General features: G+C 43.9%; 2 protein-coding genes across 3 annotated transcripts in view; both read right to left on the bottom strand.

Annotated features, from left to right (window-relative positions):
* Positions 1-7,743, bottom strand: part of rasgrf2b (Ras protein-specific guanine nucleotide-releasing factor 2b) — a 37,969-nt gene extending 30,226 nt beyond the window's left edge. The window contains exon 1 of one of the 2 annotated variants that reach the window (XM_035638988.2): positions 7,037-7,743. In XM_035638988.2, coding sequence (XP_035494881.2) covers positions 7,037-7,312 — 276 coding nt within the window. In that variant the 5' untranslated portion in view covers positions 7,313-7,743. The remainder of the gene's footprint in view (positions 1-7,036) is intronic. The other variant, XM_035638987.2, reaches the window with a different exon arrangement.
* A 737-nt stretch (positions 7,744-8,480) lies between these two features.
* msh3 (mutS homolog 3 (E. coli)) overlaps positions 8,481-17,588 on the bottom strand; it is a 35,906-nt gene continuing 26,798 nt past the window's right edge. The window contains exons 22-24 of the mRNA XM_035638989.2: positions 10,633-10,765; positions 10,277-10,445; positions 8,481-8,896 (exon numbers count right to left, since the gene is read on the bottom strand). Of these exons, the coding sequence (XP_035494882.2) occupies positions 8,818-8,896; positions 10,277-10,445; positions 10,633-10,765 (381 nt within the window). The 3' untranslated portion in view covers positions 8,481-8,817. The remainder of the gene's footprint in view (positions 8,897-10,276; positions 10,446-10,632; positions 10,766-17,588) is intronic.

Raw genomic sequence — 17,588 nt, 5'->3', positions numbered from 1 at the left:
GACCACTTTAAGAGCAATAACAGGTTTTCGTCTCATCTTAGAGATCCACATGAGCTGATTATTGGAAGGGAAAAAAATCCTTAGGGAGCCGCTTCAATACTCGGCTTCACTGGAGGCCGACGTGTCTCCACCTTTGCACTGCTGTGGCGAATCAGGCTCTGCACAGTGATCCCACAAGTCCCGCAGGGTGATAATTACCATTTCAGAGACGTACAACAGAGAGTCGACCAGTTTCATGTGAGACTATACAGGATAGAGGAACTGGTAGAACCCATACACTGAAATTCCTGTATGCAGGTGAGTGGGTGTGTGTGAGTGTAGATCCACCAGGTGTGTTTTACAGAAAAGAGTGGAACAAAACAGAAAGTGAAGATACCACAAAAAACACCACATGTAGCGAGCGTGAGTGATTATCAACACAGAGATCATCAAACCTCCTGTTGTCAGCAGTTCACATGGGGGAACACGAAGCCTCCAGCAAACACATTCACAATGAACACCAACTACTGTAGAATGGCACTCGGTAAGTGCAAACCTCCAACACGTGCCAACAGTCCCCTCAAATTCAATCAAGCCGCACCCAATTGCACACACTCAGATATCAGTCTCCCTAATATGCCAGATTATCATTATTATTTTTTTAACAAGCTCCATCAATTATTCCCTGAGAAATTGGCGAAAATGTCCAAAAATCTCACAATGATATAGAAAGACTTTTAAAAAATTGCTGTATCCGCCCCTATGTTGGGATTCATGCCAACATTTAATGGGCTCTTTCTTTCCCCCTGTCCCAATCCCTCCACTAAGTTGAAACTCTGTTTTTGTGCAATCCTACTGACAAACGAATAAGGGTGGACAGGGGCGAAGACATGCCTTCCGCGGCGGAAGGTAATAAAAGTCATTTGTGAGAAGATTTAGAACGATAATTAGAAGCCCACCAGTCTTCCGCGTTAGACTCACAATCTCTCAATCTGACTCTCTCCTCTTTATATTCCTCTCATTTGTCAACTCCTGCAGCGCTCCCACGGGGGCAATAATGTCTTTTTGTGTGGCGCTTAGCGCCATAAAACGCTCCGAGGACAAGAACACAGGAGCAAACTGCCATTGAAACCCCTGCGTACCCTCAGTGATGTGAATGTTTGTGATTGTCTGTTGATTATAAGGCTACAACCTACAGCCAGTTAGCTTAGCTTAGCATAAAGACTGGAAAAAGGGCGGGACATCTACCTACCAGCTGCTTTACAGCTCACTAAAGATGTGGAGGTGTTCATGTAACACATTATTTCTCATTTGTTGTTGTTGTTGTTGTTTGCATTCAAAATCTGACGATGCAATTGTAATTTCAGAAATCCAAAATGCTTTACTTCACTTTGGAACAAAAAACAAAGAAGTTGGTTTCTTCCCCCAGAGACCTGGAGAGATTCAAAACATTAATGTGACTGCGGAAACAGCGGCGGCACTATCTTATGTAACCGCGGCATTCAACTAATGGCGTACCGGCTAATATGACAATCACGGGATCAACCTCCCACATCCGGCTGTTTTCCCATCGCCCTTCATGCTGTTCACTTCCTCCAGAGAAGCTCTTTCAAAGTGCGGGTCTCTCTCTCTCCCACAGACACACACACACACACACACACACACACACAAAGCTATCGCACAAATGCACAATTCGCACGCACTGTATATAGCTTGTTGTGCCTGCCTCAGAACACTAATCTGGGATTACCTGTCCGTTTATCTGGAGATTAAACCGAATGCTCCCCTCCTCTGGGGTTTACTTTCACGGCTGTCCTACTTGACATAGGTCAAAAACACATAACATACAGCTTTTTATCCCATTGTTCACATTTGCTGCGCCACTCCATCGCCGGGGAGTTCTCGGGAAACATCCGGCCACCTGTAAGAGATCCCGGATTGGAGTGCCATGGCGTCTAAACACATGATAAATCTGTTTGACTATATTCTCGTGTGCCTAACCTAATGCTGTAAAAAATAAATAAACTGCGCGCAGGCAACAGCTAAACAACTTTTCAACCATATTACCTGACGCTACGATCCTGGCGGGATGTGAGAGTGAGTGTGTGTGTGTATGTGTGTGTGTGTGTGTGTGTGTGTGTGTGTGTGGCCGTTTCTCTTTGCCACTACTGCACATCAGCACCTGTAGCTGGGGGCAGGAGGAACATGTATATTCAATGGGGGCAGCTCCAGCAATAACAATAACATCCCCGTGTGCAGGAGCTGAGCGTCGAGAGTTTGTTCTTACACCCAGGGCGTCCCCATGAACGGCCCAGCACCGGTTCAGGAGGAGACATGATGATAAGCATCTTATACCTGGCGGGACGTTGCCTTTGGGTGTTATTCGCACCTCTGCTCAACCTGACCCGAGGCAGTGTGGTGACTGACAAGTTTAAGCCGCGCCAAAATCAGCTTTCCTAACAGGTCGATCAACATGATGCAACATTGTCATATCATGGCGCTACTTTGCCAAGAGAGATTCAGCAAATCCTCGGCAGAAAGCCATTTTGGTCCCAACTTTTGACTAATGGGTTTCCTGGTCGGTCAGTGAGCTGTCACGTTAGAAACTATCACCAAAGTGGATTTCTTGCACTTTTTCTGGTAAACTCAAGGCAAGTTTATTTGAAAGTTGTCTTTTAACAACAAAACTATGATGAAATACTGATGGTCCTAAAGAAAAAGGCCTCATGTTAAGGCTAATAATAATTAGGAATGCCTTCTTTAATTCAATTTAATCTGGAAATAGACAACTTTTTGGCTTAAAATTGTCACAGTGATGTCAAAAGCATGGTGATAGAAAACAACACCATCCGTACTGATAGCGGTCCCCTATAAGCCTTGCTTTCACCAGTTTTTAACGGAAATATGACGACTCGATTTACGGCACAAAGGAACTGCACCGGAAGAGAATAGCGCTCTGCGGGAATGTAGCCTCGGTGATGGAAATGGCAGGTTGAGAAAAGGAATCCCGTTGATGGAGGAACAAAAGCAGGTGGAGAAGGCGAGTGATAGAAAACAAGATAAAACAAGAGTGAACATCAGAGGGGCATTTACTCCGTGGAGAGAGCTGCACTTGAGAGGCTTCAAACTAGATCAGTAAGTAACACAACCCGCCTAGTTATTAATATTAATATGGTGTATTTGTTCAAATTGTGGGGGTTTTTTAATGGTTGTTTTCTGCTTTGGACAGTAGCCAGGCAGTGAGCCATAAAACGTGTACAAACTTCTTTCTTCTCCTCCGTTATCCCCAAAGTGGCGTTGACAACTTCCTCAAGAGCTCTGAGGAAAATTGTAACGGTCTCCTAACTGGCGTCTCGCTAAGCACCACACACACACACACACACACACACACACACACAGACAGACACACAGACAACGTGCATCTAGGAAGTCGGCACTGACACTTCAACTCCGGAGTGTCACCGTACCTTTTTCTTGCATCAACTCTAACGAGGAGGGAGGCCGTTGGAAAGAACCCCGTAAGGCCTCTGGCTAAAATGAAAACCAACACACTTCATCAGAGCCAGTGCAGCCAGATCAGAGGAGACGGGACTAACCTGTCGCTCAAAGGTTCTAATGATAAGTTCCTGTTTCACTGCACCAGAGCCGTGTGCATCACGCATGGATGAAGGCAAGGTCGCCGATTCGATCTCCTCTACAGACAATTGTTGTTCATCCCTTTCAAAGCATCCCGAGCCATTAGTTCTGGAAACATGAACATATTGTTCGGTTCCTTTTCAATAAATAAAAAACGGCTGGTTTTAAAGATTTTACACATGAAATGCTGCATCGTGCTCAAGTTTGACAGCGAATCTAACTTTTTGCTGCAGTATTCACAACTATCTATCATCTCAGCTGCTTAAATGGATGCAGATTTTTTTTTCTTCATTAAACTTTTCCAAAACCACCAAAAAGTGCTAGATATTTTTGGTGTGTGCGACGTGAGCACCTGTTCAACATGAACACACAACGATGATCATCACAATTTGTCCTACAAAAATTAACAAATCAGTAGGTACTTTACCCTTCGAGTTGTGAAAATTTAACTATCTAATAAACCGAAATTTTGTTTTCAGGAATACGTTGTTGATTTCATGTTTTGTTAATCTATTTTTTCATTCATCGGTGTTATGCATCTCAGGGCCACTGAGCCGAGCCTGTTACTTCAACTCTAGTTGCATCATCAGTTCTGTATTTAATACTCAATCTAGGAAATCAAAGGGAAAACCAATGGCTTACCCTTTTCCTTATACCAGAGGCACTAACTGAACGGAACTGACTAAATTCTGCAAATAAAATTAGATAAAACTGTTTTTCCCCAAACCTGCAGGGAACAATTTAAACCTGAGCAAAAAAAAGGGAAAAGGGAAACCTTAAATACATTAATTTACCTTTTTGATTTTGTTTTTAACACACAGGAACACCTGGCCTTGAATTTTTGGTTAACATATGAAGGGAAATCTAGAAAGAGACCACACCGTTTGAAACGACCATCTCCACTGGTTCACGGCCTCCGGTGAACTCTCTCTGGGATCAATAACCTGTGACGATGCGTGGGAGGGAGGGTTTGACAATTATACACAGCGAAATCCGCATGCCTTTTACACACACACTCGCACGTGTTTTCCCATCAGCAATGCATGTCCCCAGTCGCTGTGGAAACCATTCAAGCCAGTGTGAACACTTTCCAAATTATTTGAAGGGCCTGTGTGTATCTGACAGTACATCAGAGAGGGAGCGAGGGAGAGAGAGAGAGAGAAAGTGAGCGCGAGGCTGTAGCCGTGTGTTATTTGTGTGGTTGCCTTGTGGTTCACTGTGGGGGTGTGATAGTGAAGGTTGCTGGCAGACTCACTTGACTGCACAGAGACACAGTGACGAGCGAGAGCGACTGAGGGAGAGATGGTGGACCTTCTCCCAAAAAACAATAACAAAAAGACCTGGAGCAGGCTGAAATTATCTTTGACTGACACTTGATCATCAAGAATACATGAGCACACACACACACACACACACACACACACACACACACACACACACACACACACACACCTCACAAACCAGTCAAACCAGTCAAAATGTCACCGTTAGTTGGTTTTCCCCGGTCCTGTTTGCATGGCCATGTAGTAACAGAGTTACACAGCGGCACACACACGGTTTCAGCTGCGGGCAGATTTGAAAATAACCCTAATTAAACATCACAGCTGTAGTGTGAGAGCGAGACAGATGGGGATCGAGAGGGAGACAGTGTAACGGCGGGAGGGTAAATGAGGATCATAAATGTCAAGCTCAACATCAGAAGAGGGAGGTTTTACAGTGTGTTTACATCGGTGCCATCGTCAGCGGTCGGAGGCACGTGTCATTTTGCCGTCGAAAAAAGAGCGATTTTGTTTCTCCTTTCATGATCATTCACGATCAATTCTTCAGAAAAACAAAGTCATACTCTTCTTGCTTCACGTGTTACTTGATCAAAACCACACTCCATTTAGTGGCTTCTCTAAAAAGCCTCCTCCATTTGCATACATCTGGAATGAATTGTCTTTACACATATTAAACATTTAAAGAGACACAGGCCTCTACTGTGCAAAGTAGGTAGGAGTCTGTGGAGATTAATTTTTCTGTGATGATGATGATAATAGGTGGCTATGTTTTTTGGACCTCTCTTCAAACTTCCATGTGATTAATTGTGCCTCCACTCACTGTCTCCTTGACACTTTCTCAAACTGTGAAAAGTCAATATTCTACCATGTGACGCCTGAAAAACAGAAATCATTTTTGTTTTCTCTGTGGTTATGTTCATGAAGTATAGATGTATGGTTTTTAATATAACAAAGTCTGATTATATGATTGATTAAACCTATAGGATTGATGTCACTTGTGACGAACGAATAGTGCATTCATTTTTTTTTCTCAATGAAATGCCATTTATTGGTGCGAACGGTGATTCAAATGTTTCCTAGCAACAGGATCTACCCAAGGGTTGGAGCAACAATGCTGATGCGACTTCCGTGAGCACAGTCACATGAAACATTTACTCAAAATATTTCAATGCATATCACAGCTTTTCTCCGACCAGCAGGATCCAGGGGGGGAGGACAACTAATGCAAATTGGAGCTGCACAGATATCAGAGTTTTATTTTATATTATAGTTCAGATCACAGGTTATTATAGACATGAACAGGGCATCGAGAATATGTAACGTAATAGCTAAAAATAATCCTGGTAATGTACAATTCATTAAATGTACAAATGGAGAAAAAAGGAAAATAGATGGTGCTGAAGGAAAATGTACTTTCTGACTTTGTAGCGCTCATGGGGTTAAATATAAGAACCTGTTGCTGCAGTGAGCCTCCCTCCATCATGACTTGGGAGCTACAAAGAAAAATCTACCTATAGCTTCATTAATCCTCATCAGGTTTGCTCATAGAATAACTTTATTGCCTTCATGATGAGTACATTTTGTTGTACTAGCCAGCAAATCTCAATATAAGACAAGGAGGAAAAACTGAGAAATGAATAAACGTGGGGCAGCTGGATCTGTGTATTAGAAAAATAAACGCTGGAGCTCCAGTGTGCTGTAACTCCTGCTCCCCGTTTGCACATCTGAATGCATGGTGGACGGTCACCATGCGCAGGGAGGACGCACTTGGAGCTCTCGACACACTGCAGGGCTTTGGAGTTGCTGCAGCCACTTTATGCTGCTGCAGCCACTTGCACTGCAGTCGGTTTGAGTGCCAGGGTGTGGGAATAATCATCGAATTTCTTATTAGATTAGTTCTATAAATGGTGACTGTGGGTCATGTGAAAACAACAACAACAACAACAACAACAACGGAAAAAACTCCAGAAATTGGGTTCGATTTGGTGTGCATGTTGGTTGCCATGCCATCAGTGACGGCATCGCTTTGTTCCTTTTCACTGAGGAGCCATGGAATGGATTTAGGAAGTTGTGGAGACAGAGGAGATGGGATGTGGTAACTTGTCTGTTGACGCCCCGCTGGCTCTATCCGAGTCTCTCACCTGTTTCTCCAGCGCTTCCCTCCCCGTCGTGGACATCTTGGGCGCCGGGGCGCGCTCGCAGGTGCACCCTTCCAACAGGTAAATCCCGGCAGGGCGCGCGCTCTGCTCGTTCTCGAAGTAGAAGAGCACATTCTGATAAAGGGCGAAGAACTTCTCGTGCCAGCGGCTGTTCTCGGCCGTCTTCTTGCTCAGGTAGCCGCGCTTCGTGCCCTCTTTACGCGCGACCACCGACAGGAACAGCGCGTGCCCCTCGTTGTAGCGCACGCTCTTCTGCATGTCGACGCGCGGCGTTGGAAGAGAGGAGGGAAGTGGAACCGTCGGAGTTTTTTCTTTCGTTCTCTTTTTACCGCGAGCCCATGTTCCTGGTGTCGCCTGAGAACTTTCCCTCCGCCGGAAGACGCGCGGCTCAGCGGCGCCGTTGCGCGCGGAAAAGTTGCGCCGCCGACGGCAGCGTCTCCGCAGAGGAACTCATAATAGGATGAAGATGTCCGAGTCCCGCGCGCATTACAATAAATCCATTCTGGAGGCTAAAACAAGACCGACTATGGATGGACAAGTGTGGACGTGTCGTTGACAGAGGGACAATCCCCTCAAATGGACAAACACTGACAGAATCTCAGACCCTTTAAAGCGACGTGTCAGTGGTTAACTCTCTCTCTCGCACACACACACACCCCCACTATAGGTCTCTCTCTCTCTCTCTCTCTCTCTCTCTCTCTGGTGATGGGCGCTGATCTTGGAGTTGGCGGAGTGAAAGGCGGAGCATGTGTCGGTGTGTTTGTGAGAGGGTGAGAGCGAGAGATGTAATGCAGATTTCCCAGTCAAACGGTTGGATTTGTTTCTGCATTATTAATAGCGATGGATTCCAAAAAAAAAGGGCACAATCTATTGGGAAAAAAAATCAATATGGATAGATAAATAAATAAAATTGTCTAAATAGAATATTCAACAATGACAAACCAGGGGGAGGCAACGCCAAACAACTCAATGCCTCCTTGTGAAAAGGCTTGCTCTGGAGATGCAGTTGGTTTGGGCTTTAGATGGAACTGCCTGAAATGTGGATGGAATTCCCTGAAAGAAAAAAGTAATAATCTGGGGGTGTGCAGTTAGAATGGTGAGAGATAACCCGGCCTCTGAGGACCACTCGTCATTTATGGAAACCAACGGCACTTGGCTAAATAAGCCACTGCCACCTGAATCAACTGAAACTGAACTGTCAAGTTGCACTGTGGTTGATATGGGTGCCACATGTGGACGAGGATGAAGGATGTGTGGAATTAAAAAAAAAAGAAAAAAAAGATGACATCTCTGGTTGAGTGGCATCGATTTCCATCTCTTTGTCGCTGTCGTTTTTTTTACTCTCAACCGTGACCCCGAACATGTTTTGGAGGTGAAATGTTAAATCGATGGAGCACTCTCTGACAGTCAAAAAGCTGCAAGAGAGTAAAGTTTGTCAGTTTTTTCTTTATTAATGCACCAAACACAATGATGTCACATAAAGTCTGGAAGGTACATTATTGATCAGTTTTCGTGTTTTTTGCTGTGAAGACCATTAGGTTACAGTACAGACGATGGTGATGAACCAGAACCTGAGAGGATTAAACTCCTTGTCACAGACTGACACACACTATTAAAGAGGGAGGCAACAACCGCTCTACTCCATTAGTCCTGAGCCCCATCTCTGAAACAAGTTTATACTTCTGTGATCAGGTTTGATCACCTTTGAACATGCTGATTTACAGTCAACTCTTCTTTGTGTGTTGATTCATGCTGCAGTGACGTCAGTTTGCCTGCAGCCACTGCATGAGGGACGATCTGTCTGAGATGCTCCAAAGATCTGACAGAACTTTCTTATTCCTCCTAGAGAGATGGAGAAAAAGACAATGTTAATCAAACAAAGCCATCCTCACATAGACCAGTATGTGAGCCTAAACACATTGTAGTCTCTCTCTCTCTCTCTCACACACACACACACACACACACACACACACACACACACACACACACACACACACACACACACACACACACACACACACACACACACACACACACACACACACACACACACACACACACACACACACACACACACACACACACACACACACACACACACACACAAACAAACACACGGCTGCATGAGAGTGCAATAAAATCACTGTTCTCAACCTCCGACCAGCTGCTCAACTCCTCGGTGTACGATTATTGTGTACTCAGCACGGTTTCACTCCAACAAAGGATAAACATTTCATATAGGGAGGATTACACTGACAGAGAGGTATGGCTCTGTGTGTGTGTGTGTGTGTGTGTGTGTGTGTGTGTGTGTCCATCCACTGACAGTATTTCATATGGTGAAGATTACTCGGGGACTCAGAGCAGCACCCAACTCCCTGCAGGCTGTCTGTTACCGAGCACGGAGATGGCATGTACAAATTTACAGAGACAGACGACTGTATTTGGAGAAAGTGCAATATGTTGACACTCTGACAGCTAAAGTCAGGGCTGAATTTCGGCTTACTGACTAACTCAAACATTTCTGCCAGGCAGCGTGTGGTTCATCCTTGTGAAAAAGAATCTCTCCCAGGGAGTCGACTTCTTCGCGGGGGAAAATGTTCCACAAAATTTACACAAAAAACGTTTGTGCATCTGAGTTTGGATTTTAAAAAATTCGAGCACATTTATTTGGAATTAAGAAAATCATTTTGTTGATAACCTCAATAGGAAGATTTCAAATCAGGACCTTAAGTAAAGAAAATGTTAAAACATATCCCATTTCTGCTAATCAGAAAACTGCAACAAAATCTCAGGGTAGCTATTGGCAACATGACAATAAATGCATCTCTCTCTCTCTCTCTGTGCTCAGTATAAAGATCCATCAGATGACAAACTCTGAGCTGCTCCTCTAATCCGTTCTCCCTCAGATTTTCCAGGAACTCGGTTCATTTTCTGGTTCAGATGTGTTAGCACAAGTGTGAAATCAAGTTCGTTTGAGTGTTACGGCTTAAATAAACATTCAATTTGGTGTCGGTGGAGCTTTGACTCCTAGTCTTCAGCTGCCAAGCTCCATTTGTGCTTAGATATATTTGAGAAACTCCAAAAACACAGGAGTCGGATATTTTCTGATTTACTGGAGGGCGTTTTAAAAGCATACATCTGCAATTTAGTATTGCACTTCTAAAAAGTTGGGCGACTCGTGAGAGACAGATCAGATATAGATCAAAGCAGTGTCCGCCGTACCTCCTGGCATTGACCACATTCTCCAGCTCTCGGGCTTTACGAGCGGCAGTGCGAAGTATAGGATCCGGGATGTCGGCCAATCGGGCCACGTTCAGGCCGTAGCTGCGCCCTGCAGCTCCTTCGATTAGCTGGTAGAGGAAGGTGATGAACTCTGGCTGTACATCTCCGTCTGTAAGCGTACAACACAAAAGCAACTTAGAATCTCAACAAGGTGCCAAGAGATTATGAGAAAATTGCCAGAGTCGAATTGTGCAAATTGTGCCGCAAGGTCACGGTCCCAAACCCATAATACCCACCATAAGACACTGAAAGCATTTTCATATGTGCACAAAAAATGCACACACACACACACATACCATCAGTGTCAGTAGCAATGTCAGGTTCGTTGAGTAGGAAAGCCATATGGTAGTTAGACACATGTTGAGGATACGCCCGCTCCAAATCACACAGTGGGGGATAATGGGTCACAAACAGGGTAAGGGCTTTCACCTAAAAAAAAAAGAAAGGAAAAAGTATTAATATCCAGAAAAATCTAGTTTACACAGGGTCTATGGCAGCTCCGCAGCCCTTTACACCCCGTATCAAAAAGTTAATGAGCAAGAAAACTGCATTAGTAGGGTCAGTCGAGGATGAATGTAAACGGTGCATCGTGTTCATAGTAGAAAGTATAGTCCTACAGGTGAGGGGTAGAAAACAGCACTGCTGCAGGCAGGACTGTCGTGACCAGAGGAGCTCGTCACGTCCGTTGTTTTCGACAGTGCTGGAAAATGTCTCTTTAAGGTAAGGTAGGTAAAAAGTAAGAAAAGTAAGTACAGACTCGAGTCACTTGTCACTGACCCGCCAGTGTTTGGTTTTACTGGCAACAGAGCTGCCGCCTTCACGTTCCCCACCTACTCACCAGCTTTCGCACACTGCTCGTGAAAAATGGGACCTGATCGCAGACTGCAGACAAGAAAACCTTAAAACGACAGAAAAACTGAAGTGCGCGTTAGCATATTGCTCTTGTATTTCTCAGTTTAATAAATCCTTATTGCAAGACCACATTTTTTTTCATTATTATGAGGATATGTTGATAAAAGCGATGAACACAAATTAAGTCCAATTAAGCACAATAAGGGAACAGACACATTCTCATATACATGCTCAAGCTATAGCCGCAAAGTAAACAGGACACAGAGTCCACAGCCATGAGAGCAGCTCTCTGAGGCTGTAGGTTGAGCTAAATGCTAACATTAGTATTATTAAAATTAATAATTCAAATTTTTCATGCAAATATTTGCTAATTACCACATGAAGTGCAGCTGAGGCTAGTGAATCGATGATGATGGATCAAAATAAGTTATGGCATCACTACAGTTATATAAGTTCATATGCATATATATATAATTTTATCATATAAAGTATAAACTGCTACTGCTGATGACGACAAAAAATCAGGGGATCTCTGCAATAGTTTTGGCAATTCCGATAATATTTAGAGATATATCAGCCTGGACCAAATTTGTGAACCAACCAAAACAATCTAACAAATCTACAGCCCTTCAAATACACACTAAATTTTGTTACCCCATATACAAAAAAATAGGTACCCTTTCAAAATCAACACACCTCTAAGCATTCGGGTCTACATTCTATTCTACAAAAAGAAATGTGAAGACTTGCTTTGTGAATATAAACACATACATATTGTGTCACTTTTCCCCCATCAGTTTATATACCTCTTTCATTTTTTTTATACCTCTTAAGGATTTCTACCGTCAATCACTCCCGTTATTTCTGCCTTTCACGTTAAACACCACACTTGGCTTTCCTGGAGCTCTGGAGGACAAAGTCAGTCAAGGGAAGGCACTTCACCACATCTCGCTATTCTTTAATCTCCGTCAGCCATGGGAGCCACCCGAAGGCTGTATGATTGAACTCTGGCATTAAAGGCTAAGTCATGAAAATCTCAAAATGTGGCTGGCGCATGCGCTCGCTCACTGAGCCTCTCTGTCAAATGCATGCACAAACACTTTCCTCCCGGCGCTGCACTCTCAGGACAGCTGCTAAGAGCTCTTAACTAAAACAAGTGCATTTCCTTTTCCCTGCTTACTTTAACAACCTAGTCATGTAAATGAAGTAGGGGAGTGCAAAGTACCATGAAAATATCTTCTCCCACACATTCTGTTAAACAGCTGTTGAAACGCAATTACAAATGCTGCATTTAAAAAATCCCCAAAATGCCAGTATAAATAAACACCAAGTCCACCGAGGACAATGATAACAAATGGTGTAGGAGTTCTCATGGTGAAGCAGGCCTGAGTGTAACATCATTGCAGAAGACAGGCGGCAGTGGGACTTTGCTAACTCCAGGATCCGCCTGCGAACCGCTCGGTCTAAGAAAGGTCACATGTCAAGAGCAATTCTTCCCCCTGAAAGAGACACGCGGGGTCACTCCCACGTTTCCCCCGACTGAAACACACACAGCTGTACCTGCTGAAACGCATGTCTCTCTCTCTCTCTCACACACACACACACACACACACACACACACACACACACACACACACACACACACACACACACACACACACACACACACACACACACACACACACACACACACACACACACACACACACACACACACACACACACACACACACACACACACAGGTGCTTCAATCATTCCTGTCCTCTTACAGTGAAAGGTGAAACCAAAAGGAGCGTGGCAGAGGGAGGCTGCAGCCTGGATAATGGTCTTATTAGTGTCTAATGGAGGCTAATTACGGGACCACCCCAGGGTACAGTGACAGCCTCGTTCTGCAGGATCCGACTGTCTGATGAAATTAGTGCCGAAACAATTTGGTCAATTAATTGATTAGTAACAGACACTTTTGCATATTTATCAACTTTAAGGAGGCCGGATCAGGATGGGACAAGCTGTGTGTTGGACATGGGGATTTAAATCAAATCTGTCACAGGACACGGAAAACACTTTCTCTGGATCGTGCCACCATGTCCTCTTCTTCTTCTCCAATAATAAGTCTCGGTGTGTGTTTCAGCGTACACCTGTAGAGCATCGCCTCTCTTCCAGCTTCCAGTTTTTCTACCAACATGAGCACGTGAGCTGCCACTCTCGAAATCTGAACCGGAGGAAAAGGGCTGGAGAGGTGTCAACACTGTCGTCGACGTCTCTCCCTGTCTTCTCACTTCTCTCTGTGCAGTCTTACATAAATCCAATTCTGTGTCAACACCTTTCGTTTTCTCACCTCACAACTAACAAGGTCCTGTGTGTGTGTGTGTGTGTGTGTGCGTGTGTGTGTGTGTGTGTGTGTGTGTGTGTGTGTGTGTGTGTGTGTGTGTGTGCGTGCGTGTGCGTGCTGTGAGAGAGAATGATGCAGAGATTCGGTGTTAATGAAGCATGATGCAGCTCTGACTTTGACTGAGAGTTAAACTTGTCTTCTTATTGGTCTAACTCACTCGAGCCAGGGTCAGTTCCTTTAGGTGACTGTTATTAAATAAAAATACTCAGTGTACAGAATTTATTTGTTTTTATCCAGGAAGCAATAGTAAGGCCCAACTGTTAAAGAGGCTGCCATGGAAAGGTGCTTTAGTTTAATAACCTCTGCCAAGCAGGTAGTGTGATTGTCTGTTTGAGTGTTAGCAGCATTACTCAAAAAGTTATGGACATATTTTCATGAAAGATTTAGGTCTTGCGTATGTTAACAGGCCTTTTGAAGGGATCCAGATAAAGGTTTGGATTTTTTTTTGAAGGGTTCTCTACCTTGGAGAGAATGACATTTAGGATCTTATCTTTGGCGGCGGTCTGCTTTCTCTGAGTGCTCTTCTTCGGTCTGGATCCAGAAAAAAAATAAAAGAAGGTGCATTGTAACCTTTAATTCTGATCTGGTTCGTGTCAAGATGGATTGTTAGAAATGAAGTCCAACTTGTCCATTTATGTTCCCCCAAAAAGCTGCTGGTCTTGGCACTGTATTATTTGGTTGTATAAATCACCTAAAGGGGAACTCCACCAATTTTACACATCGAACTGCTTACAGGTCTTTGCTTATGTGAAAGAAGTATTGTATGAAGGAAGTACAGTAAGTATGGAGTTGAGTTGTGAGTTTACCCGACAACTGTTCCCCGTTCCACAAGAATTTGCCAAAAAATCTAAACGATTTTCATCAGGAGGATTTTTTTTCAGTATATAGTATTTCACCAGAAAATCATAAACACAACGTTTTGGCAGAAATATTGTTTTTCTTTCCCTGCATCATCTTGTGGCCCTCCCGGCATCTATCCCAAGACCATTTCCGGGGTCCCGACCCACATGTTGGTAACCACTGAACTAAACAATGTATAGAATACACAAACCCGAAAACCTGACCAGCATCTCATGCGTTTGAGTGCGGCGCAGGCACAGAGTGCAGTGGAGCACATGCGGGTCTTCGCAGGAGCTCGGTGCACAGCAGCACATCAGACCGTTTACGCCCACGTGGAACAAATACATTCTTCTGGAAAATGTACCCATCAGTGTGGAGCCAAAAGGGAGCTTTAGTGTGTTCAGTGAGTCCAAGTGTGAGAGCAATGTGTTGTGCTAAGCTCAGTGTGGAGCTAATGGCAGGTGTGTTGGTGCGGATAAAAGTGAGAGCCGGTGTGAGTCGGAGTGAGCAGTGGCCAGAAAAGGACCGCATGCTGTAAAGGAATTAAATTGCCATTCTAATGCTGCACCTGATTTAACCCAGCAACTTTTCACAGACGCAACTCTCAAGTTTTAGCCTTCCTCTCTCATCCTCTGCTCTCCTGTTCCTCTCTTTCTTTCTTTCTTTCTTTCTGCGTCAAGGCTGTCTCTTTTATCAGGCGGTGTTATGAAAACCCATCTACATTCTTAACTACCTCTCAGGTGAGTGTTGGGGACAGAGAAAGGTGGGTTACTATAACAACCGAGTCAAAGAAAAAAAGTCAAGTTTTGACGTGAACATTTGAGTCTGGCGAGGGGAGGGGGGGGGGGGGGGGAGAGGAGTGAGGATGGAAGACTCTGCAGGTCTTCCTGTACTGAGGAGGCCTTTCGCTGTGAAGCATATCTCCTTTTGTGCTCCTTTATTTGTCTTTCCTTTAACAGCAAGGCCTCTCTGACAAATCAATGTTGTTGTTACACAATAGGTAGATGGAGAGGCCCCTCATCCTGCCAACAGCGGCTCCCTGCTGCATTAGCTGCTACTCACACATCGTCGTTGTAGGTTTTCCAGCAGGATTACATAACCCCAATGATTCCAATCCAAAGAATAATGTGGAACTGGCAAAACATAAGAACTGGAAGGAGGTTTTCACAAATAAATGTTTATTCGTGTACATTGGACCGGGGGGAACGCGGGGTAATTTAGAGCTTTTTGGACTAAGGTCTAGGAAAATGCCCAAATACCAGCTCTCCTAGATTGGACACGGCTTTGGTTACACATATGGATATGAATAAGAATGCTTTCATGGTAAACGTCCAGAAACCCATCAAGGGAATTTGTCACAGTGGACGAGGACATGGGAGGTTCACTACAAGGCTCATCCTTTAAAAAACGACGAGGAGGCCCAAATTCACTGTTAAATTAACTGGTGGTGATTCTTTTTAAATCCGCAACAGAAGACCTCTGTCCTGCTCATGCTAAATAGTGTTCGATTTTGTAGTTTTTGTCCTTGTAGCTTTTTTTATATTTTAGCACTGTGACTCAGGAGGTAGAGCAGGTCATCCACTGATTCAGAGGTCGGTTGTTCCACCACCGAGTTCTCTAGTCCGCATGTCAAAGCCCTTTCATAGCCCTCCGCTCTTTTAGTCTTAACAAACTTCTCAGAAGTATATCTGACTCTTCTCTTGCTGCTGTAAACGCTTCATTATGTCCGCCAGCCGGTCGCCAACCATCTGTGTCCTGTTTGGTTGCTTGGTCGATCGTGCATACTCAGTGAATCACAGAGTATGATGGGGAAAAAAACAGCATGTTGCATATGAGTTTGCATATATTTTGTACTAGTACTATACTTTCCGAAAATACCATTAAAAGTTACACAGAGCTGAGGGGGACTGCAGAGTCATGTGAACACTGTCTGCAGGTCTGTTACGACAATCACTATCTTTGACATTATGTATGAGATATGATGCATTGTCAATGCTGAAAAATATGCTGTCTGAAAAATAAGTGTTCTTTATATGATAGTCTAAATTATTTGATTTCAAGTGTAGTATATTTTAGATTTACTTTCATTTGTAGTAGTAAGATTAATTGTTCAACTGTGAACACACTGACGACAGATGCCCACACAATAAACAGGTAAGTTAATGTCGCATGTTCAAAGAGCCACAGATCTCCGACACATTCCTGAAACCAACAAGTCGGTCCAAATTCATCGCAAGCAAATAAATTCAAAGTCTGTCTCTACATTAATTAATTGCCTGCATTCGATTTCATATCTAACAGCAGAGGTCTTTCTCCAAATCCACAGGGTAAAGATCTCATGTGTCAAGCCGGAAAATGTTGTGACTGTTAAGAGCTGAGGCGATGAATTTCAGCTTCTCCTTACAAACATGAGCTCGTAGCCCATGTCGAAGTTTAATAATTAGTTCTCTGTGCATACAGTATTGATTCAGTTGTTCAACACAAATTGGTACATTAAAGTACCGAACAATTAGTTCTCCACAAATTAACTTGACGGTATTGATAACCCCCGTTCCCTTTTTTTTTTAACACAAACACTCCTCTCCACTCATCTGTTTGGTAAAAAAGAAAAGAAAAATGGAGATACGAAACACAGTGCAACACCCAATGGGCCTCTGACTGTGCCACTTCACTTAATCCCAGCAGAACACACACACACACACGCAGTCACACACACAGCCAGGTTACCATGACTTCAGAGGACATTACATTCATTTCCTGGAGACTCTCTCCTCCAACCGTAATCATATCTACTATTAACCCAAACGCTACCCTAACCTAAGAACTTGTCTTTGCCTTAAAATGTAACGATACACCCCATGGGGGTCCCCATAGTGTCACTGTGTGAACACACTTAGGGTCCCCACAACATGAGTAATATCAAGTCCACACACACACAATTTCTCTCATAGGAATACTGACTCTGAGCTGAAAAGCCCAGGATATCTCCACCTCAGTCTCTTCTCTTCGCTGAACTATTGTCTCAGAGCTCTTCTTCTCCTCCCTTTGACTAAAATCGCACCCTTCTTCTTTCCACACACGTCATTTTAATGACAGCTGACAAGAATGAAGAGGAAAAATGTTATTACAGCGATGAGCCATACGCTCACATATCATCGTTTGTAAGA

The sequence above is a fragment of the Scophthalmus maximus genome, chromosome 19, assembly GCF_022379125.1.
Source record: "Scophthalmus maximus strain ysfricsl-2021 chromosome 19, ASM2237912v1, whole genome shotgun sequence".
NCBI lineage: Eukaryota > Metazoa > Chordata > Actinopteri > Pleuronectiformes > Scophthalmidae > Scophthalmus > Scophthalmus maximus.
The sequence above is the reverse complement of the archived record's forward strand: the minus strand, read 5'-3'. Positions and strand labels throughout refer to the sequence as shown.